The 27500-nt window shown below is 45.4% G+C and overlaps 1 protein-coding gene across 1 annotated transcript in view; it reads left to right on the top strand.

Moving 5' to 3' along the window:
* Positions 1-12611: 12611 nt before the first annotated feature.
* LOC143286321 (uncharacterized) overlaps positions 12612-27500 on the top strand; it is a 24883-nt gene continuing 9994 nt past the window's right edge. The window contains exon 1 of the mRNA XM_076593861.1: positions 12612-12743. Coding sequence (XP_076449976.1) covers positions 12682-12743 — 62 coding nt within the window. The 5' untranslated portion in view covers positions 12612-12681. The remainder of the gene's footprint in view (positions 12744-27500) is intronic.

Here is a 27500-nt window from a genome sequence, read left to right as displayed (position 1 = left end):
TTTTTGTCACAGCGTACTTGCTGCCTTTCAGTGACTCAGACATAAAGCACGACGCCAGTCCAAATTCGAATAATCCGTGCCCATTCTACACTGCTCCGAACATGTATTAATTTAAATGTAGGCATCGTTCACGGCAGATTATATCTGTTGTGCTTACACACACACGTTAATCAGTTAGCAGCGTGCTTGATTTTAGTTTAATCGTTTGTCAGTGTAAAGATTTCAACTGACGCTAAGCTTACGTCATTTTGTCCTTCTCGCCAGACAACCCACTCCTCGACCAGTTCGCTGTACGTCACTGGCTGAGCGGAAACTTGTGTTTCTGACGCAGCGTACTTAATGAATATCTCTTTTGTTGGATCAGTAAACTACAAATATTATATACTGGTAGAATCGTCTCAATTCCATCTTTAAATCTATTCCATTTATGTTTGCCTACGCTAACTCTATCACACATCATCAAGCATATTCATTCATAGCGCAGTTAACTCTCTCCATACGAACGGCGAAAGAGACGACGTTAATAGCGTTTCATCCCAACTACTATCATCAAAATATTGCAAGCGGAACGCTCTTATACTGAAGAGGTGAATGTTGACAAAGAATACCACAGTTCTGACGACGGAAGCTAAAGGTTGGGTCATTCAGACACCCACTGGACATCCGAGGGGTCTGTGTAGAGGAGAAGAGAGGACTGGCCGTACTGAGTGAGTTAAAAGGCACATTAGGAAGGGGGAGAAAAAAAAGCAGCTGCCGTCCGAATGTATCGAATAAAAGTGTCCAGTGATCAAGTCCTAATCGACCCAAAGGAGAATGGTGGCAGAGTGGTCAAGACGCTTATCTGCCAGTGTCCCCGTGTGAGAGTATTGGTTCGAGTCCCGCTCTCGTCCTTTCTCTCAAAGGTTGACTGGAAAATCAAACTGAGCGCCTGGTCTTTCGGATAAGACGATAAACCGAGGTCCCGTGTGCAGCGCGCGCTTGGCGCACCGAGAAAGAAACCCATGTCAACGAAAGTGTCCTTTGGCGAAATAATTCTGTGGAGGGAATCCATTATGATAGGTACACAAATGTACATGCATGCAGTCAATGCCTAAGTACGTTGGGTTATGCTGCTGTCTGGCATTTGCCTTACAGATGTGATGATGTAGCGTATATATATATATATATATATATATATATGGATTTGTCCGAACGCAGTGACGCCTCCTTGAGAAATTTAAACTGAAACTAACCGACCCTCTCCCACTCTACCTAAAACAGCGAGACAGACAGACAGACAGACAGACGGACAGGCAGACGAACGCCACCAGAGACAGAGAGCGTTGCCATGGTGATATAAAGAGGTGGGTGGGGCTGTTTTATTTCTAGAGATAGGCTGAGAGAGGGAGGGAGAGAGGCTATAATGATAACAATACTACTGTTGTTTCGGGGTTTTGGGTCGTGACAAAGTCCATCGACTGAATGAGTTCTCTACACGCACGGAACACGTCCATTCCATTTGCTCTACGGTTGGCTGGAGGCATGGCCACGCTATGGATTTCTGTCCACTCGCCCCCCCGCCCCCCCTCCCCTCCCGATCAACACAGATCTGCACAGTACAGAATGCAGATTAATGTGTTGTCTCCAATAAGATAAAATAATGTAATAGGGTCAGTCTCCCGAAACGGGTACCAGTAGGGGGTTGTTCATTAAAATGTGTAAATTATTCACACCTTTGTTTTATTTAACACACAATTACATTAATTTTACAAAACATGCATTGAATGAACACTGTGAACAACAAAAACACTGTAGGTCTTTAATCTGAGTGAAAAAAAAGGTGAAAATGCGAGTGAAATCAACGATTACTTGCTGCCATTTTGTTACATGGAGTTCTGCATCAGTTTGTTTTTGTGAATGATGAATAAAAATGGCAAATTCAATGAACAAAATATTATCATTCGAAAGTGTTGTGTTGAAAGTAAAAGTAAAATGATTAGTATTTATATGGCACTGAATCTTGTCCAGAGACAAATCAAAGCGCTTTCACATCAGTCATTGGCATGCATGCATAAAGTTCTCTAAACTTGAGAAACTGACGACTAAGAAGAGGCAGGGGAGGGAGGCTATCATGGAAGGAGGTGGGTTTTAAGGCCAGACCTGAAAGAGCTGAGTGCGGAGACCTGACGAAGAGAAAGAGGAAGTTCTTTCCAAAAGCAAGGTCCAGAGGACCATTTAATCTATTATGTAAAAGACATAAACAACACAAGGGAATCGCAGTAAACCACACTTACAACAAACATAGTAATACACATGCAATAATTATTGTTGGTCTAGACATTTCAAACAAAACAACAGACAAATAAACAAACGCCATCAATGTTAACTTTAGGTACACCACCCGCACAATAATCAGAGTAGACAAAAATACAGTAAACCACGCATTCAGTGATCACAGCTATACACATGCAACAATCATAGATAGAAAGAAAATAGGCATGAAATGATCATTGTATTAGAATTAAAACACATTTGATAAGTCTACTATTGCATTTAAACTTTAAATCAAGGCGTCATCTCACACACATATAAATGTACTCTAGCATACAATATGTGGAGTCGCATGATAAATTATTATAACATATTGTTCTTTCATAGCTGATTTGATGTTGGAAAAAAGCTGCCTTTAGTTCTGTTTTTGTTTTTGTTGTTGTTGTTTATTTCGCAACACAGAAGCAGTTTTTGTGAGCCGATGCAAGCAAACCTTATCAAATCCACTGGGCTGGAATCGACTCTCAACGAATCAAGGGAGAGTCGGACATGGTCGGTGGCCGAATGGTTTAGAGGGCTGGATTTTCGCCCAGGTTTCCTGAGTTCGATCCCCGGGTTACGTAGCACCCGGCGGAGTATGGCTGCCTGCATGGCGGGGTAAAAACGGTCATACACGTAAAAAGCCCAGTTTTACGTATTTGTGTGTATGTATACATACAGACAGACAGATAGATAGACAGATACATACATACATACATACATAGGTAGACAGACAGATAGATAGATAAACAGATAAATAGATAGACAGATAGGTAGATAGACAGACAGATAAATAGATAGGTAGGTAGGTAGATAGACAGAGATAGATAGATAGATAGACATTTGGATAGATACATAGGTAGACAGATAGATAGACAGACAGACAGACAGATAGATAGACAGATAAATAGATAGGTAGGTAGGTAGGTAGGTAGATAGATAGATAGATAGATAGACATTTAGATAGATACATAGGTAGACAGATAGATAGACAGACAGACAGATAGATAGATAGACAGATAGACAGACAGATAAATAGATAGGTAGGTAGGTAGATAGATATAGATAGATAGATAGACAGATAGATAGATAGACAGACAGATAGATAGGTAGATAGATAGATAGATAAATAGATAGACAGACAGATAGATAGATAGATAGACAGACAGACAGACAGGCAGATAAATAGATAGGTAGGTAGGTAGATAGAGATAGGTAGATAGAGATAGACATTTAGATAGATAGACAGACAGATAGATAAATAGATATATAGATAAACAGATAGATAGATAGACAGACAGACAGATAGATAAATAGATGGACAGACAGATAGATAGATACGAGTGGATGCAGCCCACGAACACAGAAGACAAAGGAAAGGAAAAACAAGAGGCACAGTAAGCGTCACATGAAGAACTCGCCACCCCAATGATGTAGTGCCAATGGTCAACGCCGTCCACTTTTTTTTTTCTCTTGTTACTCTTCACTTCGTGTTGAGCGGTGGCCTAATGGTAACGCGCCAGACCAAAAGAAGCGACTGTCCACGAGTTCTAGTCCCGCATGGGACACGGTTTTTTTTTTGTTTTTTTTTTTTTTTTTTTTTTTTTTACTCACTCCTCCCCCCCCTCCCGTCCCCCGCTCCCATCCCCCTCCCCCTGCCCCCCCTTATCCCCCTTCCCTCCCGCTTTCTCCGCCTTCCCCTTCCTCCGCCCCCCCTCCCCCCTTCTCCCCCCTCTCCCCCCCGTTTCCTCTAGATCTTGATTGGTGTTCTCGGTGCTGATTGTTTCAGGTGAGATGATAAACCTTGAGTGCTTTATTCACTTGATGCAAATAAACAGAACAGACGGCAGCAAAGGGTTGCTGGTGTGCCCTGGCGAAACTGCACACGAACATCCGCTTTGATAGTAAAACAAGTACACTTGCAGACAGTAAAAGAAAAGGAGGGGGTGATGGGTTGGGTGGGGGGTGGGGGGTGGGTGGCGGCGCTGCACGAACAGCGACGCGTTCTCCCCAGGTAGAAGAGACATCTGTTGTGAGAACAACAAAAAAACTAACTAGATGAATAAATAAATAGATAAAATAAATGAATAAATAGATAAATAAATGAATAAATGTTGTCTTATTCAACGCATCAAAAGCCGTGAAGATTTTAACAATTCTTTTCCCCCCCACCTTCTGCTTTGTCAAGGGGTGTTTTGGTTGAAACGGTGTTTGGGTACTGTGTTGGTTTTGTTTTTATTTTATTTTATTTTATTTTATTTTATTTTGACGCGCACAAAATGCAGGGGTTTCAGTTTCAGTAGCTCGAGGAGGCGTCACTGCGTTCGGACAAATCCATATACGCTACACCCCCACAGCACAAAATGCAGGGGACAACCGATCAATGTGCTGCTTGCAATCGATTCTTATTAATCGACTTAGCTTCTCCTCCTCTTTGTCCTATTCCTCTTCCTCCTCTCCTTCCTTCTCCTTCTTCTTCTCCACCAACACCCCCTCTTTCTCCTGCTCCTCCTTCTCCACCCCCTCCTTCTTGTTCTCCTTCTTGTTCTTCTTGTTCTTCTCCTTCTTGTTCTTGTTCTCGTTCTTCCTATTTTTCTTCTCCTCCTCCCCCATCTTTTTTTTTTTTTCTTGCATTAAGGGCATGCGACTTGATTATTAAAAAAAATCTTCTGCATTTTGGGACAAGGGAAAGAGGGAGACCGTAGTACAAAGGTTGAAAATGAGATGCACACACACACACACACACACACACACACACACACACACACACACACACAGAGATAGGCTGACCCATATTCACCCAAGTCAAATCTAATCTTACTGTTAAGGTCAGCTCGACCACACTAAAAGGGCGCTCAGAGGAATTTTTCGGGCAAACCTGTAGATTGGTAACGTTCATCGGCGGAAATAAAACAAAACAAAAGAAAACAAAATGACATAGAATAGAATAAAACAAAAATAATATAATATTTCTAAAATGATAAAATGAAATAAATTAAACAAAATAGAACCTGTGTCGCAATCTGCAATATAAAAAATTCAATAAAGCAATCGCCAGAATTTGCGTCATAAAACAAAACCAGATAAAAACAGGCAGGAGAGTCTGCGTCACGATCAAACACAGCTGCTTCATTAATGCATATAAAGACCTTTTCCTGCATTTCAAAAATTCGGATCGAATTAACGGAAACCGAACTGCATGCATGGCGACCTTTTCTGTTCCCACGACATCTGCTGAGTCTCTCTCTCTCTCTCTCTCTCTCTCTCTGTGATCTTTAGCACTGAAATACCCCCTGATCTTGGGCAAAGAGAACACGCAACAGTTTATACAGATTCTCAGCATTCAAATGATTTTCTTTCGTTCTTTCGTTCTTTCTTTCTTTCTTAATCAAAGCACAACATCTCTCGTAGGAGTTCATTGTCTTTTCAAGGTGGTTGAGAGAGGTGAAGGGGGTGTGAGAAAGGAGTGGGGGATGGGGGAGGGAAGGTCGCTGGTTGCTAATATGAATTACTTTCAGCATGCTGCATTCTGTGACTGAGATGTACGTGTATAACTATATTAATACATGTCTGTCAGAGTTATATAATTATGTGATTATCATTAACTCGAGTATCCATGGGAATGTGCGCATCATATGTTGTCATTATTATTAGTAGTATTGTTGTAGTCGGGTCAAGGGCATAGCCCTTGCTACTGGTACCATGTAACCCAGTACTACCTGCCGCATGTGAAGTCTCCCAACGACGGACCTCTCCACAGGTCACTTAGCTTAGCCTGTGATATGATGTGTCTCTGTCGTGTACCTCTCCACAGGTCACACCAGCCTGTGATATGATGTGTCTCTGTCGTGTACCTCTCCACAGGTCACACAGCCTGTGATATGATGTGTCTCTGTCGTGTACCTCTTCACAGGTCACACAGCTTAGCCTGTGATATGATGTGTCTCTGTCGTGTACCTCTCCACAGGTCTCTCAGCCTGTGATATGATGTGTCTCTGTCGTGTACCTCTCCACAGGTCACACAGCCTGTGATATGATGTGTCTCTGTCGTGTACCTCTCCACAGGTCACTTAGCTTAGCCTGTGATATGATGTGTCTCTGTCGTGTACCTCTCCACAGGTCACTTAGCTTAGCCTGTGATATGATGTGTCTCTGTCGTGTACCTCTCCACAGGTCACACAGCCTGTGATATGATGTGTCTCTGTCGTGTACCTCTCCACAGGTCACTTAGTTTAGCCTGTGATATGATGTGTCTCTGTCGTGTACCTCTCCACAGGTCACACAGCCTGTGATATGATGTCTCTGTCGTGTACCTCTCCACAGGTCACACAGCCTGTGATATGATGTGTCTCTGTCGTGTACCTCTCCACAGGTCACTTAGTTTAGCCTGTGATATGATGTGTCTCTGTCGTGTACCTCTCCACAGGTCACACAGCCTGTGATATGATGTGTCTCTGTCGTGTACCTCTCCACAGGTCACTTAGGTTAGCCTGTGATATGATGTGTCTCTGTCGTGTACCTCTCCACAGGTCACACAGCCTGTGATATGATGTGTCTCTGTCGTGTACCTCTTCACAGGTCACACAGCTTAGCCTGTGATATGATATGTCTCTGTCGTGTACCTCTCCACAGGTCTCTCAGCCTGTGATATGATGTGTCTCTGTCGTGTACCTTTCCACAGGTCTCTCAGCCTGTGATATGATGTGTCTCTGTCGTGTACCTCTCCACAGGTCACTTAGCTTAGCCTGTGATATGATGTGTCTCTGTCGTGTACCTTTCCACAGGTTACTTAGCTTAGCCTGTGATATGATGTGTCTCTGTCGTGTACCTTTCCACAGGTTACTTAGCTTAGCCTGTGATATGATGTGTCTCTGTCGTGTACCTCTCCACAGGTCACACAGCCTGTGATATGATGTGTCTCTGTCGTGTACCTCTCCACAGGTCACACAGCCTGTGATATGATGTGTCTCTGTCGTGTACCCCTTCACAGGTCACACAGCCTGTGATATGATGTGTCTCTGTCGTGTACCTCTCCACAGGTCACTTAGGTTAGCCTGTGATATTATGTGTCTCTGTCGTGTACCTCTCCACAGGTCACACAGCCTGTGATATGATGTGTCTCTGTCGTGTACCTCTCCACAGGTCACACAGCCTGTGATATGATGTGTCTCTGTCGTGTACCTTTCCACAGGTCACACAGCCTGTGATATGATGTGTCTCTGTCGTGTACCTTTCCACAGGTCTCTCAGCCTGTGATATGATGTGTCTCTGTCGTGTACCTCTCCACAGGTCACTTAGCTTAGCCTGTGATATGATGTGTCTCTGTCGTGTACCTTTCCACAGGTTACTTAGCTTAGCCTGTGATATGATGTGTCTCTGTCGTGTACCTTTCCACAGGTTACTTAGCTTAGCCTGTGATATGATGTGTCTCTGTCGTGTACCTCTCCACAGGTCACACAGCCTGTGATATGATGTGTCTCTGTCGTGTACCTCTTCACAGGTCACACAGCTTAGCCTGTGATATGATATGTCTCTGTCGTGTACCTCTCCACAGGTCTCTCAGCCTGTGATATGATGTGTCTCTGTCGTGTACCTTTCCACAGGTCTCTCAGCCTGTGATATGATGTGTCTCTGTCGTGTACCTCTCCACAGGTCACTTAGCTTAGCCTGTGATATGATGTGTCTCTGTCGTGTACCTTTCCACAGGTTACTTAGCTTAGCCTGTGATATGATGTGTCTCTGTCGTGTACCTTTCCACAGGTTACTTAGCTTAGCCTGTGATATGATGTGTCTCTGTCGTGTACCTCTCCACAGGTCACACAGCCTGTGATATGATGTGTCTCTGTCGTGTACCTCTCCACAGGTCACACAGCCTGTGATATGATGTGTCTCTGTCGTGTACCCCTTCACAGGTCACACAGCCTGTGATATGATGTGTCTCTGTCGTGTACCTCTCCACAGGTCACTTAGGTTAGCCTGTGATATTATGTGTCTCTGTCGTGTACCTCTCCACAGGTCACACAGCCTGTGATATGATGTGTCTCTGTCGTGTACCTCTCCACAGGTCACACAGCCTGTGATATGATGTGTCTCTGTCGTGTACCTTTCCACAGGTCACACAGCCTGTGATATGATGTGTCTCTGTCGTGTACCTTTCCACAGGTCTCTCAGCCTGTGATATGATGTGTCTCTGTCGTGTACCTCTCCACAGGTCACTTAGCTTAGCCTGTGATATGATGTGTCTCTGTCGTGTACCTTTCCACAGGTTACTTAGCTTAGCCTGTGATATGATGTGTCTCTGTCGTGTACCTTTCCACAGGTTACTTAGCTTAGCCTGTGATATGATGTGTCTCTGTCGTGTACCTCTCCACAGGTCACACAGCCTGTGATATGATGTGTCTCTGTCGTGTACCTCTCCACAGGTCACACAGCCTGTGATATGATGTGTCTCTGTCGTGTACCTCTCCACAGGTCTCTCAGCCTGTGATATGATGTGTCTCTGTCGTGTACCTCTCCACAGGTCACACAGCCTGTGATATGATGTGTCTCTGTCGTGTACCTCTCCACAGGTCACACAGCCTGTGATATGATGTGTCTCTGTCGTGTACCTCTCCACAGGTCACTTAGGTTAGCCTGTGATATGATGTGTCTCTGTCGTGTACCTCTCCACAGGTCACACAGCCTGTGATATGATGTGTCTCTGTCGTGTACCTCTTCACAGGTCACACAGCTTAGCCTGTGATATGATATGTCTCTGTCGTGTACCTCTCCACAGGTCTCTCAGCCTGTGATATGATGTGTCTCTGTCGTGTACCTTTCCACAGGTCTCTCAGCCTGTGATATGATGTGTCTCTGTCGTGTACCTCTCCACAGGTCACTTAGCTTAGCCTGTGATATGATGTGTCTCTGTCGTGTACCTTTCCACAGGTTACTTAGCTTAGCCTGTGATATGATGTGTCTCTGTCGTGTACCTTTCCACAGGTTACTTAGCTTACCTGTGATATGATGTGTCTCTGTCGTGTACCTCTCCACAGGTCACACAGCCTGTGATATGATGTGTCTCTGTCGTGTACCTCTCCACAGGTCACACAGCCTGTGATATGATGTGTCTCTGTCGTGTACCTCTCCACAGGTCTCTCAGCCTGTGATATGATGTGTCTCTGTCGTGTACCTCTCCACAGGTCACACAGCCTGTGATATGATGTGTCTCTGTCGTGTACCTCTCCACAGGTCACACAGCCTGTGATATGATGTGTCTCTGTCGTGTACCTCTCCACAGGTCACTTAGGTTAGCCTGTGATATGATGTGTCTCTGTCGTGTACCTCTCCACAGGTCACACAGCCTGTGATATGATGTGTCTCTGTCGTGTACCTCTTCACAGGTCACACAGCTTAGCCTGTGATATGATATGTCTCTGTCGTGTACCTCTCCACAGGTCTCTCAGCCTGTGATATGATGTGTCTCTGTCGTGTACCTTTCCACAGGTCTCTCAGCCAGTGATATGATGTGTCTCTGTCGTGTACCTCTCCACAGGTCACTTAGCTTAGCCTGTGATATGATGTGTCTCTGTCGTGTACCTTTCCACAGGTTACTTAGCTTAGCCTGTGATATGATGTGTCTCTGTCGTGTACCTTTCCACAGGTTACTTAGCTTAGCCTGTGATATGATGTGTCTCTGTCGTGTACCTCTCCACAGGTCACACAGCCTGTGATATGATGTGTCTCTGTCGTGTACCTCTCCACAGGTCACACAGCCTGTGATATGATGTGTCTCTGTCGTGTACCCCTTCACAGGTCACACAGCCTGTGATATGATGTGTCTCTGTCGTGTACCTCTCCACAGGTCACTTAGGTTAGCCTGTGATATTATGTGTCTCTGTCGTGTACCTCTCCACAGGTCACACAGCCTGTGATATGATGTGTCTCTGTCGTGTACCTTTCCACAGGTCTCTCAGCCTGTGATATGATGTGTCTCTGTCGTGTACCTCTCCACAGGTCACTTAGCTTAGCCTGTGATATGATGTGTCTCTGTCGTGTACCTTTCCACAGGTTACTTAGCTTAGCCTGTGATATGATGTGTCTCTGTCGTGTACCTTTCCACAGGTTACTTAGCTTAGCCTGTGATATGATGTGTCTCTGTCGTGTACCTCTCCACAGGTCACACAGCCTGTGATATGATGTGTCTCTGTCGTGTACCTCTCCACAGGTCACACAGCCTGTGATATGATGTGTCTCTGTCGTGTACCTTTCCACAGGTCACACAGCCTGTGATATGATGTGTCTCTGTCGTGTACCTCTCCACAGGTCACTTAGGTTAGCCTGTGATATTATGTGTCTCTGTCGTGTACCTCTCCACAGGTCACACAGCCTGTGATATGATGTGTCTCTGTCGTGTACCTCTCCACAGGTCACACAGCCTGTGATATGATGTGTCTCTGTCGTGTACCTTTCCACAGGTCACACAGCCTGTGATATGATGTGTCTCTGTCGTGTACCTTTCCACAGGTCTCTCAGCCTGTGATATGATGTGTCTCTGTCGTGTACCTCTCCACAGGTCACTTAGCTTAGCCTGTGATATGATGTGTCTCTGTCGTGTACCTTTCCACAGGTTACTTAGCTTAGCCTGTGATATGATGTGTCTCTGTCGTGTACCTTTCCACAGGTTACTTAGCTTAGCCTGTGATATGATGTGTCTCTGTCGTGTACCTCTCCACAGGTCACACAGCCTGTGATATGATGTGTCTCTGTCGTGTACCTCTCCACAGGTCACACAGCCTGTGATATGATGTGTCTCTGTCGTGTACCTTTCCACAGGTCACACAGCCTGTGATATGATGTGTCTCTGTCGTGTACCTCTTCACAGGTCACTTAGGTTAGCCTGTGATATTATGTGTCTCTGTCGTGTACCTCTCCACAGGTCACACAGCCTGTGATATGATGTGTCTCTGTCGTGTACCTCTCCACAGGTCACACAGCCTGTGATATGATGTGTCTCTGTCGTGTACCTTTCCACAGGTCACACAGCCTGTGATATGATGTGTCTCTGTCGTGTACCTCTCCACAGGTCACACAGCCTGTGATATGATGTGTCTCTGTCGTGTACCTCTCCACAGGTCACACAGCCTGTGATATGATGTGTCTCTGTCGTGTACCTCTCCACAGTTCACACAGCCTGTGATATGATGTGTCTCTGTCGTGTACCTCTCCGCAGGTCTACGACAGAACCAGACTACAATTGTCACAAGCCTTTCAAACTGCCTTCGACAATTCGCTGCATTCGTTTGTGTTGCTGGTTATTGACATGTTGGTCGATTGCTTCATTGATTAACTGACTGGCTGATTGACTGACCGGTTAGTTAGCTGACTGATTGATTTATTGCTTGATTGACTGGTCGATCGATTAAACTGCATGGTCTGTCTTGCGATCGGTCGACTCATCGATTGACTGATTTACAGTTCATCAAAATGATCAGTCAGAGTCGTGTATGCATAATTGATTGATATGGTATGGATGCTTATATAGCGCCTATCCTCGGTCAGAGACCAGGTGCTAAACGCTTTTCAAGCACAGAGTCATTGATTTTGTGCAACAGGCAGCTTACATGGGTGGAGCCGACTGAGAGATGCCTTTTGGCGCTCATCATTCGTTTCCCGTGTCATTCACTCAGGGAATCAGTACAGCACACACACACACACACACACACACACACACACACACACACACACACACACACACACACACACACACACACACACACACACACACACACACACACACAAAGCAGAGCTCGGATGTGACACATGTATAAAATCTCATCAATATAATCTCTTTTCTATGATTTTTCTTTCTTACAGACGCGCGGCGAACCAACCAAGCGACGCGTCTCTGCTACCCCCCCAACCACCCCTTCTTCCCCTGAAAGAACTCGGAGGAATTTCCCCTTCCTCCCTCCCTCCCTCCCTCTTCCGCGCACCCAGCTCCAGCTCTTCATCAAGGGACTGAACCCTATCCACCACCACCACCACCATCACCACCACCCCGAATCACCCCAGTGTCCACCAACAGTCTCTCCACAACTCCGCTACCCACTCCCTACCTACCCACCCCCCACACAGGGCAGTAGTTAGAGAGGTGGAGAGGACCTAGAAGGAGGAGGAGGAGGAGGAGAAGGGTCTAGACAGGGACACGAAGGAGACTTCAGGATGGCTTGAGGGACACGTCCCCTTGGTTCCCTCTGTGGTGTGTGTGTGTGTGTGTGTGTGTGTGTGTGTGTGTGTGTGTGTGTGTGTGTGTGTGTGTGTGTGTCCTGACGTGTGTGTGTGTGTGTGTGTGTGTGTGTGTGTGTGGTTGCGGCGAGCGTGGGGAATCAGTGCGCGTGCAAGCACGTGCTTATGGGATCTTGTCTGTCACGCTCCTCCTTCACCATCAACAACAACAACACTGCCCACATCAGGTGAGCTGAGGAACAATCAAGGACATATTCAGTGTTGGTTGTTTTTTGTTGTTGTTTGTTTGTTTGCTTTCGTTTTTTATTCCTTTCTTTCTTTGTTTCATAGTGTGTGTGTGTGTGTGTGTGTGTGTTGGGGCTCATGTACGTTTATGTGTATTTGATTGTGCTTTCATATCTGTGAAACTGCATGTTTGTTGCATATCTGTTATGCATGTATGTATGTGTGTGTGTGTGTGTGTGTGTGTGTGTGTGTGTGTGTGTGTGTGTGAACGTGTGTCTGCATGTTTTACATTTATTTGCTTATTTATCATCATTGTTGTCTATTTTTTTCTTTCTTTAAAATTTTTTTTTTCTGTGCTTAGAGTTGACTTCATCAAGATTTTGCGCCTTATAAATATCATTATTATTAGTAGTAGTATTTGATATATTTATCTGTTATTTTTTAATTTATTTTATTTTATTTATTTATTTTTTTGTTATTTTATTTTATTTTATTTCATTTTTATTTCATTTATTTTTTTCTCAAGGCCTGACTAAGCGCGTTGGGTTACGCTGCTGGTCAGGCATCTGCTTGGCAGATGTGGTGTAGCGTATATGGATTTGACCGAACGCAGCGACGCCTCCTTGAGCTACTGATACTGATACTGATACTTGTTTCATTATCAGAGTTGCATGATGAACTGTTTCTCCACACGACAGCTTAGTCTTTTGTGATGGACAGTGACTATCAAAGTAGGAGGCTAGATTTCACTGGCCTTTGCTTTAGTACTGCTGCTTGGGAGGGGGGTGGGGATGAGGGGCCGGTGGGGAGGCGGGAGGGGGAGGGGCTAGATAGTTAGTGGAGTGATGGCCTAGAGGTAACGCGTCTGCCTAGGAAGCGAGAGAATCTGAGCGCGCTGGTTCGAATCACGGCTCAGCCGCCGATATTTTCTCCCCCTCCACTAGACCTTGAGTGGTGGTCTGGACGCTAGTCATTCGGATGAGACGATAAACCGAGGTCCCGTGTGCAGCACGCACCTAGCGCACGTAAAAGAACCCACGGCAACAAAAAGGTTGTTCCTGGCAAAATTATGTAGAAAAATCCACGTCAATAGGAAAAACAAATAAAACTGCACGCAGGAAAAAAAAAAAGAAAAAAAAAGGGTGGCGCTGTAGTATAGCGACGCGAACTCCCTGGGGAGAGGAGCCCGAATTTCACGCAGATAAATCTGTTGTGATAAAAAGAAATACAAAATACAAAAATAGATGGCCATCGGGGACCATCACACAAAGCCGACCGTCCTGACGCCCTCTTGCCGGAGAGAGTGGGGATGTAATTTCCGCTTGACACTCTGCTCTCTGCTATAATCTTCTCCTTCCTCTTTGTTCGTGGGCTGTACCTCCCACGTTCACTCGTGTGTACGCGCGTGGGCTTTTACGTGTGTGACCGTTTTGGGGTTTTTTGTATTTTTTTGGTTTTGTTTTTTTTACCCCGCCATGTAGGCAGCCATACTTCGTTTTCGGGGGTTCTGTTGTAATCAAATTCAAGCCCAAATAGTTGTTTCCTCTGCTGCTCTGACGGTCATGGTTGGAAACGACTGACCAGCGTACGCACAGCAAAAGACGCACTGTTCTTTCAGAGTCGTGTTCAGTCTGGAACAGTGTCAGGGAAAGGAAAAGGAAGACCATTCATTTGCAGAGCTGAGCTGACATTTGACATTGTTGCATCCAGTCCAAGCCGACCGCTGAGGGCCATACAAGGGCTGGTTTCCTACGGCTGGAAAAGCCATGGAAAAAATATGAAATGCTTTGCCAGGCAAGGTTTGGGGGGAAAAAAATCTTGGATATTTCATGATACCTTTCACCGCGACCTGCATTACTATACTGAAGAAAACTGCTTACGCAAATAGAAGACAACAAAACACAACAAAGACAGTCAAAATGACGAAAATAGGACAGCGTGTCAAGATTTCTGTAAAGGAGAGAGAGAGAGAGAGAAGGGGAAGGGAGAGAGAGAGGGAGAGAAAGAGGGAGGGAGAGGGAGAGAGGGGGGAGGGAGGGAGAGAAGGGAGAGAGAGGGGGGGTGAGTGAGGGAGAGGGAGAGAGAGATATATAGGGGGAAGGAGGGAGAGAGAGAGAGGGAGGGAGAGAGAGGGAAGGAGAGAGAGAGAGAGGGAGGGAGAGAGGGGGGAGGGAGGGAGAGGGAGAGAGAGGGGGGAGAGAGAGAAGAGGAAGGGAGAGAGAGAGGGAGAGAAAGAGGTAGGGAGAGGAAGAGAGGGGGGAGGGAGGGAGAGAAGGGAGAGAGAGAGGGAGGGAAGAGAGGGGGAAGGAGAGAGAGAGAGAGACGGAGGGAGAGAAAGAGAGAGGGAGGGAGAGAGAGAGGGGGAGGGAGAGAGAGAGAGGGAGGGAGAGAGAGGGAAGGAGAGAGAGAGAGAGGGGGGAGGGAGGGAGAGAGAGAGGGGGAGGGAGGGAGGAAGAGAGCATACCTTTAACGAGATAGACAGACAGAACAACAAAAAAAACAAAAAAACAAAACAAACACAAATACACGGAGACAGAAATAATCACCAAAATTGAAAATAAAAACACTTCCTGGGCTTTCTGTGGTCGAACTACAAAACCCAATCTAAAACTTTTTCATTTTTCATAATCTCTTTTTTTTTCTTCTTCTTCTCCATTTTTAGCCATGCCTGCATGAGGCAGAACACTTCAATCGATACAGTCACCTCGAGGGAAAAAGAGAGAAAGATCAGATTGTAGGAACAAGTCTCCCCATCAAGAGTGGCAGTCTGGTTCCAGAATGGACTTCGCTTACCCGTGGTCGATGAATCTTTTATCTCCGTGGCATCGATCGTGACAGATGCACACTGAAAGCAGCCTGTCCTGTTCGTTTTAGCGTCTTCAGCGAGGAAATGTCTTTTGTCGTTTTGTATTTCTGGGAGCCAGTTGCATCGCTCGGACGGAAGAGCCTAGTATGGTCGTAACCCGCTACTAACTTGTGTGTAGTATGGAACTGAACAATGGCGTAGTTCGGTCAACGTAGGCGTTTAGTCACGTGTAATTGTCAAAAAGTTAGAACCAAGCAATGCAACTAGGGTCTGGAGACCAGACTGGCCTGTTTCTGTCTTTAATTGAACGTCTTTTCACTGGTAAGTGATATTAGACTGGGGAGGGTTGGGAGGAAGAGGGGGGGGGGCGTTAGTACATGTGTGTGTGCGTGTAGGGGCTGGGGTGTGGAGGTTGGGGCAATGGGAAGAGGTGGTGGGATGACTGATACATAAAAAAGATAGGTATACATAAAAAAAAAAAAAAGTGGCAGAGGTTAGAACTACGAAAGATCGAACTAACTGAGAGTAATGTGTAACTATTTCGAACCTTCCTGTAACAGGATTAAAGCATCATCGTTGTAACAAAAACATAATCAATCAAAGGTAGATACCAACTGGACTTTGATTCAAATATTCAGTGTCTTAAAAAAAAATCCAAAAAAAAAAAAAAATCCCCCCCCAAAAAAAAATCACTGACCAGTTTTCACGGAACACGTATTTGTCCTCAGAAGATATTTTGAATAATTATTCATTACTCCGACGAATCACAGACTCACCTGTAATTTCGGTCCCTTGAGTTCAAGAATGGAATTTCCTGTCGTGAAAGAAAGGGAACGGTCTGTCCCAACCTGGGAGTGTTTGTCGTGAATTAGAGGTGTGTGTCGTAAAACGGAGCGACCTGCAGTCAAATGGAAAGATACGTTTATAAAAACGGAAAGATCTATGGTGAACTGGTTAGGCATCAACGTCTTTACTCTCTCTCCATACGAACGGCGAAAGAGACGACGTTAACAGCGGTTTCACGCCAATTACCATCATCAAAATATTGCAAGCGGAAGGCTCTTACACTGAAGAGGTGAATGTTGACAAAGAATACCACAATTCTGACGACGGAAGCTAAAGGTTGGGTCATTCGGACACCCACTGGACATCTGAAGGGTCTGTGTAGAGGAGAAGCGAGGACTGGTCGTACTGAGTGAGTTAAAAATGGAAAGTTCTGTCGTAAAATGGCAATGTCTGCTTTAGAATGAATGGAAAGATGTGTTAGGTAAAATGAAACTTTCTGTCGTAAAATGAGGGTGCTTGTCGTAAACCATCACCACCACCACCATCACCACCACCACCATCACCATCACCACCACCACCACCACCATCACCATCACCACCACCACCATCACCACCACCACCACCATCACCACCACCATCACCACCACCACCATCACCACCACCACCACCACCACCACCATCACCACCACCACCACCACCATCACCATCACCACCACCACCATCACCACCACCACCATCACGACCACCACCATCACCATCACCACCATCACGACCACCACCACCATCACCATCACCACCACCACCATCACCACCACCATCACCACCACCACCATCACCATCACCACCACCACCATCACCATCACCACCACCACCATCACCACCACCATCACCACCATCACCACCACCATCACCATCACCACCATCACCATCACCACCACCACCATCACCACCACCACCACCATCACCATCACCACCACCACCATCACCACCACCACCATCACCACCACCATCACCATCACCACCACCACCATCACCACCACCACCATCACCATCACCACCACCACCATCACCATCACCACCATCACCACCACCACCACCACCACCATCACCACCACCACCATCACCATCACCACCACCACCACCACCATCACCATCACCACCACCACCATCACCACCATCACCACCACCACCACCATCACCATCACCACCACCACCATCACCACCACCACCACCATCACCACCACCACTACCCCCACCACCACCACCACCATCACCACCACCACCACCACATACAGAGACAGACACGCAGAAGAGACACTGTATAACCACCAGGAAGTTGACGGCCACCGTCCACCAGCCTTTGTGGTGGAAACAAATCGATACAAAGCTTTTATCTCAAACCGACCCATTTATAGGCTGAAGATCGAGGGACGGTGGTATCACTGTATTGTATTGTATTGTATTGTATTGTATTATATTATATTATATTATATTATATTACATTGTATTGTATTACTCTTTTTGGGGGGGTGGGGGTCACAACTTCTCTGTGTGAAATTCGGACTGCTCTCCCTAGGGGAGAGCGCGTCGATAAACTGAGAGCGCCACCCATTTTTTTTCTGCTTCAGTTTTTTTTCCCCTATGGAAGTGAATTTTTCTTCATAACTTTGCCCTTTTTTTTCCTTTTGTTGCCGTGGGTTCTTTTACGTGCGCTAAGTGCATTCTGCACACGGGACCTTGGTTTTTCGTCTCATCCGAATAACTAGCGTCCAGGCCACCACTCAAAGTCTAGTGGAGGGGGAGGGGGTGATACTTGCAACTGTGCCGGGATTCAAACAAGTCAAGTGCACACATATTCTCTCGCTTCCTAGGTGGACGCGTTACCTCTAGGCCATCACTCCACATCCAAATGTGGACCAGTACTTTAGCTCTGAGCGAAGGCTGGATCTTCCTAAAAACAAAAAAATCCAAAAAAATCTGAATCAACAATGACTGTCTTATTCTGCCCACCGTTCCCATTCTGTTTCGGCTTCAGGGAATTGATTGATCTTGTGTGTGTGTGTGTGTGTGTGTGTGTGTGTGTGTGTGTGTGTGTGTGTGTGTGTGCAAACTACACGCGTGATGGGAGCGGTGGCCGAATGGTTAGAGCGCTAGATTCTCACCCGAGTTTCCTCAATTCCGGTACGTGTCCGCCTGTTGAATATCCTGTCGGTTCAAACTGGGAAGACTGAGACCACACAGTCGAGTATCACCCCACCTCACGGATCTGACCTTTAGGAGTGTTGATCAAATTTCTTGACCAACCCTGCAGGTGTCTGCACACACACACACACACACACACACACACACACACACACACACACACACACACACACACACGCACACACACACACACACACACACACACACACACACACACACACACGCACACACACACACACACTCACACACACACGTACATATATATTTAATGTTTCTGTCAGCCAAGCTGACGCCATGATATGATTATCATGACTACAGCGTCAGGTTAGTCCTTTACCACACTGGATCCCCCACAGCAGCACCGTCATCACCCCCCAATGATCATTCATCATCAATATCGAAATAATGATTTAGAACATAAAATATCCCCACTTCTGGAGAACCAAAAATCACAAAACGTCCTCTTCCGTTGACCATATGTGGGATTGGAACCACTGATCTAATTTTAGACCGGTGGATTGGAACCCATGGACGACTGACGCAAAAGCCGAGTGGTTAACTCACTCAGTACGGCCAGTCCTCTCTTCTCCTCTACACAGACCCCTCTGATGTCCAGTGGGTGTCTGAATGACCCAACCTTTAGCTTCCGTCGTCAGAATTGTGGTATTCTCTGTCAACATTCACCTCTTCAGTATAAGAGCCTTCCGCTTGCAATATTTTGATGATGGTAATTGGGGTGAAACGCTGTTAACGTCGTCTCTTTCGCCGTTCGTATGGAGAGAGTTAAAGCGTTGGACTTTCAGCCTGAGGGTCGAGGTTTCGAATCCCGGTCACGGCTGTTGGTGGGTAAAGGGTGGAGATTTTGTTCCCCCGATCTCCCAGGTCAACAGATGTTTTATCTTCAGTTTAACTCTCTCCATACGAACGGCGAAAGAGACGACATTAACAGCGTTTCACCCCAATTACCATCATCAAAATACTGGAAGCGGAATGCTCTTATACTGCAGAGGTGAATGTTGACAAAGAATACCACAATTCTGACGACGGAATTTAAAGGTTGGGTCATTGAGACACCCACTGGACATCCGAGGGGTCTGTGTAGAGGAGAAGAGAGGACTGGCCGTACTGAGTGAGTTAACGTCTATTCACTATAAGTGTTTTTAGACGGAAAGGAGTAAAGTAGTGGATAAAGGAAAGGGAGTGCATGTGAATATTGGCGTTAAAAAAGTGTTCATGTTATGTATCAGAGGAAAGGTATATAAGAAAAAGTCTAAAGAGATTGTGGTGTGCATTGAATGAGGTGTCTTGGGAGGGAGAATATGTATATGCATATCAACAAGTATTAACCTACAGCAGTGTAAATATAAATAACAACATTAATTATAATACATCAAAGGAGGATACCAACTGGACTGGAGTTTAAAATTTCTGAAAACATTCTAAGCAATGAATAATCATTCAAAATCTTTTCAGTGGTTAATGAAATATTGGAAGAAAAGTCATCAACTACATCTTTTGGAATTAACGGTCTTGTGCTCTGACAATGAATGAGTAGATTGCTTACAGTTATTTGCTTACCGCATATACATTATATTTTTAGAAACTTTTGTACGAAAGGCATTTAAACGAATTCTATACATTAGACTTGTAATTTGTCTTGAATGTACTGCTGGTGTCGAATTTAGAAAATGTTTGGGATTAGCTGCATTCTTTGTGTTTACACAACAGTGGTAATATTGATTATTTGAATCTATAAGTAATTTCTGAAATCGATTTCTAGATACATTTTCTTTACAACTAATGCATTCATGCAGATCTAACTGGATGTCAAGTTGTACTGCAACAGATGTGAAGGCTTGCTAGTGCCTTAACCCCCTTCGTGTGTACTACGCATGCAGAAGAACAAATACGCACGTCAAAGATCCTGTAATCCATTGTCAGCGTTCGGCGGGTTATGGAAACAAGAACACACCCGGCATGCATTCCTCATGAAAACGGAGTATGGCTGCCTGCATGGCGGGGGGGGGGGGGGGTGGGGGGGGGGGTGTAAAAACGGTCACACACTTAAAAGCCCACTATAGAAATATTTTTACATGAGGCCTGTTGGTTTAGCGCGTTGGGATTTGCTGCTGGTCAGGCATGGGGTGACCTGGGGAGGGAGGAGGTGGGGGGGTGGGGGTCGGTGGAGGGGGATGTCTGCCCCATTGTCGGCACTGTTTCACCGATATTCCTTCCCACGCCTTAACCAATTTTTTTCTATTAGCAACTCATCCCGAGTTCCCTGTTGTAACATATTACGGATGCGGCCTGACGCGTTCAACTGGAATCTATGGTGTGTCAGGTTTTGCGGATGGACTATTATCAATCAAAGCACATGGGGGGGCGTGACAGTCAATGTGTGTAGGGAGGGTTGTGTGGGTGTGGAGGGGGGTCGGAGGAGGGGGGTGGGTTAGACTATGTGATTGCATGATGAATCAGGGTCACGGAATTTCGTAACGCATCCTGAAGAATTAATGACTGACTTGGCGTGGCGGTGTCTGTGACTAATATTTCATTAATCAGTGCGGGTCGTTTTCACCTTGTGTGGGTTGTGGGTCTGTGAGGAATGCAGAGTCAGTGTGTGTCTTGTCTCTTTGTGTGGCTGTCTCCGTCTCTCTCTCTGTCTCTGTCTGTCTGTCTGTCTGTCTCTCTCACTATGTATATCTGTCTGTGTCTGTTTTTCTGTGAGCGCCTCTCTCTCTCTCTCCCCCTCTCTCCGTGTGTGTGTGTGTGTGTGTGTGTGTGTGTGTGTGTGTGTGTGTGTGTGTGTCTGTATGTCTGTCTTGTTTTTCTGTGAGCGCCTCCCTCTCTCTCTCCCTGTGTGTGTGTGTGTGTGTGTGTGTGTGTGTGTGTGTGTGCTTGTTTCTGTGTATCTGTCTATGTCTCTGTTTGTCTCTGTGTGCCTGTCTTTTTGTGTCTGTCTGTCTCTGTCTGTGTGTCTTTCTGTGTCTATGTTAGTAGTCTCTGTGTGTTTGTCTTTGTGTCTGTTAGTCGTCTCTGTGTGTCTGTCTGTCTGTCTGTGAATGTCTTTCTGTGTCTCCGTTTGTCTCTGTATGTCTGTGTCTCTGTCCCTGTGTGTCCTAATGTTCTCCCTGTCTCAGTGTCTGTGTCTGTCTCCGTCAGTCAGTCTCAGTGTTGTGTCTGTGACTCTTCAACTCTGCACTGCCACGACCAGAACACAGACACTAACGCACGGCTTATAATAAAGATAACAGAAACACATAAGCTTACAGTTGGGCCAGCAGCAAACTGAGAGCTGTATTATCAATAGTTTCTCTATAGTCATTGGAAATCATTTATAGCTTAGTCTTTTCTGAAGGACTATGACTCTCAAACTAGGAGGCAATATTGTATTGGCTCATAGTGCTGCAGCCATGGGGGGGGCTAGTTGGCCTTTGGGAACCACACGAACGCCGACTGTCCTAAAACCCTATTGGCCGAGAGAGTGGGGATGTAACTTGGGCAAGACACTCTCCACTCCGCTGTTATCAATTTCTAGCCCAGATAGTCGGGACAGCAGCTTGCTTGCTTCCTCTGCTGTTCTGATGGCCACAGAGTCGGACACGACTGACTGTCATATGCACACACCGTGCACGACCTAAACGACAAGATATGTCATTTAAGACTGGACAGTGAGGGAGAGAATGACATGATGTCGATGTAGGGTGTGTCTGGGTGGTGATTTGAACTCGCAACAGTCTGGACTCCGACTCTCCTAGCTGTCTGAGTGTGTACGTGTGCGTGTCTGAAATCAGATCGAATGACACAGGAAACGAATGATGAGCACCCAATAATGGCAGCCGTCAGTCGGCTCTACCCAGGCAGGCAGCAGTCTGTTGTGCAAAATGACCCCGTGTTTGTAAAGCGCTTAGAGCCTGGTCTGCGACACGAGGATAGGCGCTGGATAAGTATCTATATATTTGTATTTGCATTTGTATTTCTTTTTATCACAACAGATTTCTCTGTGTGAAATTCGGGCTACTCTCCCCAGGGAGAGCGCGTCGCTACACTACAGCGCCACCCTTTTTTTTTTTGTATTTTTTCCTGCATGCAGTTTTATTTGTTTTTCCTATCGATGTGGATTTTTCTACAGAATTTTGCCAGGAACAACCCTTTTGTTGCCGTGGGTTCTTTTACGTGCGCTAAGTGCATGCTGCACACGGGACCTCGGTTTATCGTCTCATCCGAATGACTAGCGTCCAGACCACCACTCAAGGTCTAGAGGAGGGGGAGAAAATATCGGCGGCTGAACCGTGATTCGAACCAGCGCGCTCAGATTCTCTCGCTTCCTAGGCGGACGCGTTACCTCTAGGCCATCACTCCACATATCATCATCATCATCATCATCATTATCATCATCAAGACTACCACCTGAGCTAACTAACCAGACACCTTCCTATTCCCCTCGCTCCCCTCCTCCGTCCCCACTCTCCTCCTCAACTACCTCTACCTTCGTTACACACCCTGCCCATTTGCCGCAACATGGAATGATAATTGTTCATCAGAGTTTCAACTGGTGGACGGACAAAAGACACACACTCACACACACACACACACACACACACACACACACACACACACACACACACAGAGACTCACACACACACACACACACACACACACACACACACGCACACACACACAACACACACAATACACACACACACACACACACACACACACACACACACACACACACACACACACACACACACACAAAGTTGCCATTTATGAATTTATACAATCGACACAAAACAGTTTGGCCGCGTGATTAGAACTTGCACGATCGACAGCACGTGTCATGGTGGAAACGCCTTTTTACCAACGAAAAAAAAGGGGGGGAAGGGGGGGGGGGGAATTCGTGAATGTAAATTCCATTCGATAACAACCTTTAGTAATTTTTTTTTTTAAAGATCATGTTTGGATTTTTAAAATTAATTTCATCGTCACGTCACTCGATAACTGGGTGGGGCATTGTTCCCTAGTTAGCAGCTCCCCTTCTCGTCTCTTATGTTTAAAAAAAAAAAAAAAAAAATGACGGGTGCAACAGCCGAGTGGTTTAAGCTTTGGACTTTCAGTCTTCAATGGTGGGCAAAAAAAAAAGGTGGAGATTCTTTTTTATTTTTCTAATCTCCCATGTCAACAGATGTGCAGACCTGCAAGTACCTGAACCCACTCCGTGTGTAGTATACACATGCAGAAGACCAAATTAATACGCACGTTAAAGATACTGTAATCCATGTCAGCGTTCGGTGAGTTGTGGAAACAAGAACATACCCGGCAAAGTCGCAGCGCACGAACGAAGAAGAAGATAGGACAAAATAATCCCTCCCTCCTCCCCGAACCCCCACCCACCCACCCTCCCCAAAAAAACTGATTTATTTACCATCATTACCTTTGTCTTTCCTCAAGGCCTGACTAAGCTGGTTAGCGTTGTAGTGTAGCGTATATATATATATATATGGATTTGTCCGAAAGCAGTGACGTGTCCTTCAGTTCCTGATACTGACACTGTTTAAGCCATGAACATAATTCGGAAATTACACACAATCATGGACTTTTTTTGGGGGGTGGGGTTGGGGGTGTAGAAGGGGGTGGCTTTCGGGGGGGGGGGGGGGTGGCTTTCGGGGGGGGGGGAGGTTGCGGTGGGGGGACGGGGGTGGGGGGCTTTGGGGGGGTTGCTTGTTTCCCGAAATGTCAGTTGCTGAGCTGACATTTCGCAGCTTGTGTTGAAGCGTGCGTTTGTATCAATAGTGCAGTCGGTCTGCAGGTGGGCGAACCGGATTCACAGGACCATTGTGTTGTATTGGGTTGGGTTGGGTTGGGTTGTATTGTGTTGGGTTGGGTTGGGTTGGGTTGGGTTGTATTGGGTTGGGTTGTATTGGGTTGTGTTGTGTTGGGTTGGGTTGGGTTGTATAGTGTTGGGTTGTGTTGGGTTGGGTTGTATTGGGTTGGGTTGGGTTGGGTTGGGTTGGGTTGGGTTGTATTGGGTTGTGTTGTGTTGGGTTGGGTTGGGTTGTATTGGGTTGGGTTGTATTGTATTGGGTTGTATTGGGTTGGGTTGGGTTGTATTGTGTTGTGTTGTATTATACTCAGTGGAGTGATGGCCTAGAGGTAACGCGTCCGCCTAGGAAGCGAGAGAATCTGAGCGCGCTGGTTCGAATCACGGCTCAGCCGCCGATATTTTCTCCCCCTCCACTAGACCTTGAGTGGTGGTCTGGACGCTAGTCATTCGGATGAGACGATAAACCGAGGTTCCGTGTGCAGCATGCGCTTAGCGCACGTAAAAGAACCCACGGCAACAAAAGGGTTGTTCCTGGCAAAATTCTGTAGAAAAATCCACGTCAATAGGAAAAACAAAGAAAACTGCACGCAGGAAAAATTAAAAAAAAAAAAAAAGGGTGGCGCTGTAGTATAGCGACGCGCTCTCCCTGGGGAGAGCAGCCCGAATTTCACACAGAGAAATCTGTTGTGATAAAAAGAAATACAAAATACAAAATATATTGTGTTGCGTTGCATTGCGTTGTAATGCATTGTATTGTATTGTACTATATTGCCAGTTGTATTGCACCGCGTAGGTCTAAACATTACAGTATTGTGTTGAACTGAAAATGTGTTGTGTTGTATACTATTTTGTAGCCGTTCTGTCCTGTATTGTATTACACTGTACTGAACTGTATTGTATGGTATTGTATGGTATTGTATTGTATTCCTTAGTGTTGGCATTCTGTACTGTATGTCACTGTATTGTATAGCGCTGCACTGTACTGTACTATACTGAACTGTATTATACTTTTTTGTACGATACTGTAGTGTGTTATACTGTATTGTATTCTATTGTATTGTGTTGTATTTCCTTAGTGTTGCCTTCTGTACTTTATGGCACTGTACTGTACTGTACTGTACTGTATAGCGCTGCACTGAACTGTACTGTACTGAACTGTAGTATACTGTTTTGTACGATACTGTAGTGTGTTATACTGTATTGTATTCTGTTGTATTGTATTGTATTTCCTTAGTGTTGCCTTCTGTACTTTATGGCACTGTACTGTACTGTACTGTACTGTACTGTATAGCGCTGCACTGAACTGTACTGTACTGAACTGTAGTATACTGTTTTGTACGATACTGTAGTGTGTTATACTGTATTGTATTCTGTTGTATTGTATTGTATTTCCTTAGTGTTGCCTTCTGTACTTTATGGCACTGTACTGTACTGTACTGTATAGCGCTGCACTGAACTGTACTATACTGAACTGTAGTATACTGTTTTGTACGATACTGTAGTGTGTTATACTGTATTGTATTCTATTGTATTGTATTGTATTTCCTTAGTGTTGCCTTCTGTACTTTATGGCACTGTACTGTACTGTATTGTATAGCGCTGCACTGAACTGTACTGTACTGAACTGTAGTATACTGTTTGGTACTATACTGTAGTGTGTTATACTGTATTGTATTGAATTGTATTGCATTGTATTGTGTTGTATTTCCTTAGTGTTGGCCGTCTGTACTGTACTGTACTGTGCTGTGCTGTATAGCGCTGCACTGCACTAAACTGTACTGAACTGTATTATAATGTTTTGTGCGATACTGCAGTGTGTTTTGTATTGTATTGTATTGTTCTGTACTGTACTGTACTGTACTGTACTGTACTGGATTGCACTGTAGTATTTCACCTCCATACATGATCTTAGAAATCGTATCGTATCGTATCGTATCGTATCGTGTCTTTTTATTTTTTTATCGCCACTAAGGACTGTGTTAAAGTTATTGTAGCGCAAATCTTGATCCACCAGGTCGTCATCCCGCTTTAAAACCACGTGCGTGAAAGGGGGCAAGTTCATTTGGAACCTAAGTAGAAAACTAAAAAAACCGTTATCCGATCGTGCTAACTGATTGATATGTATACTTCTATGACGCCAATCGTCGGTCGGGGAGCGGGCTTTAAGAACTTTTAATTACAACCAGCGATTCCGAATGCGGAGTGTTCATATGACTGATAGCGTTACTGGTAATAGTGGTAGCAAGTTGTTAATAACACGGAAGAGATATCATGACGCGGCAAGAAAACTGACGATCGATCAGCAACAATGATGGGTATACTCTGGGTGTGTGTGTGTGTGTGTGTGTGTGTGTGTGTGTGTGTGTGTGTGTGTGTGTGTGTGTGTTGTGTGTGTGTGTGTGTGTGTGTGTGTGTGTGTGTGTGTGTGTGTGTGTGTGTGTGTGTGTGTGTGTGAAGATTGTGTGTGTGTGTGTGTGTGTGTGTGTGTGTGTGTGTGTGTCGTCGTCGTCTTCAGTTTAACGTCTTTCCACTTGAAGTGATATTAGTGTGTGTGTGTGTGTGTGTGAGTGCGCGCGCGCGTGTGTGTGTGTGTGTGTGGGAGAGAGAGAGAGAGAGAAAGAGAATGTGTTTGTGTGTGTGTGTGTGTGTGTGTGTGTGTGTGTGTGAGTGCGTGCGTGTGTGTGTGTTTGTGTGTGTGTGCGTGTGTGCGTGAAGATTGTAATGTTTACAACTCTTGGTCTATCATACTATATCCAGAAGTTGTACAAACACTGTCAAAATGTGTTGTGTTGTACAAACACTGCAAACACCAGTAAATGTGTTGTGTTGCGCAAACTCTGTTGGCACCAGTAAATGTGTTGTACAAACTCTGTCAACACCAGTAATTGTTCGCGTTATACAAACACCATCTGCGCCAGTGAATGTGTCGTGATGTACAGACACTGGCAGCACCAGTAAATGTGATGTGATTTGTAAACATTGCAAGCATTGGTAAATGTGTTGTGTTGCTCAAACACTGTCAGCTCCAGCAAATGGATTGTACAAACACTGTCAACACCAGTAAATGGGTTGTGTTGTATAAACACTGTCAGCACCAGTAAATGTGTCGTGTTGTACAAAAACAGCAAGCATAAGTAAATG

The sequence above is a fragment of the Babylonia areolata genome, chromosome 10 (assembly GCF_041734735.1).
Source record: "Babylonia areolata isolate BAREFJ2019XMU chromosome 10, ASM4173473v1, whole genome shotgun sequence".
Taxonomy (NCBI): domain Eukaryota; kingdom Metazoa; phylum Mollusca; class Gastropoda; order Neogastropoda; family Buccinidae; genus Babylonia; species Babylonia areolata.
This window is presented reverse-complemented; position numbering and strand designations above follow the sequence as displayed.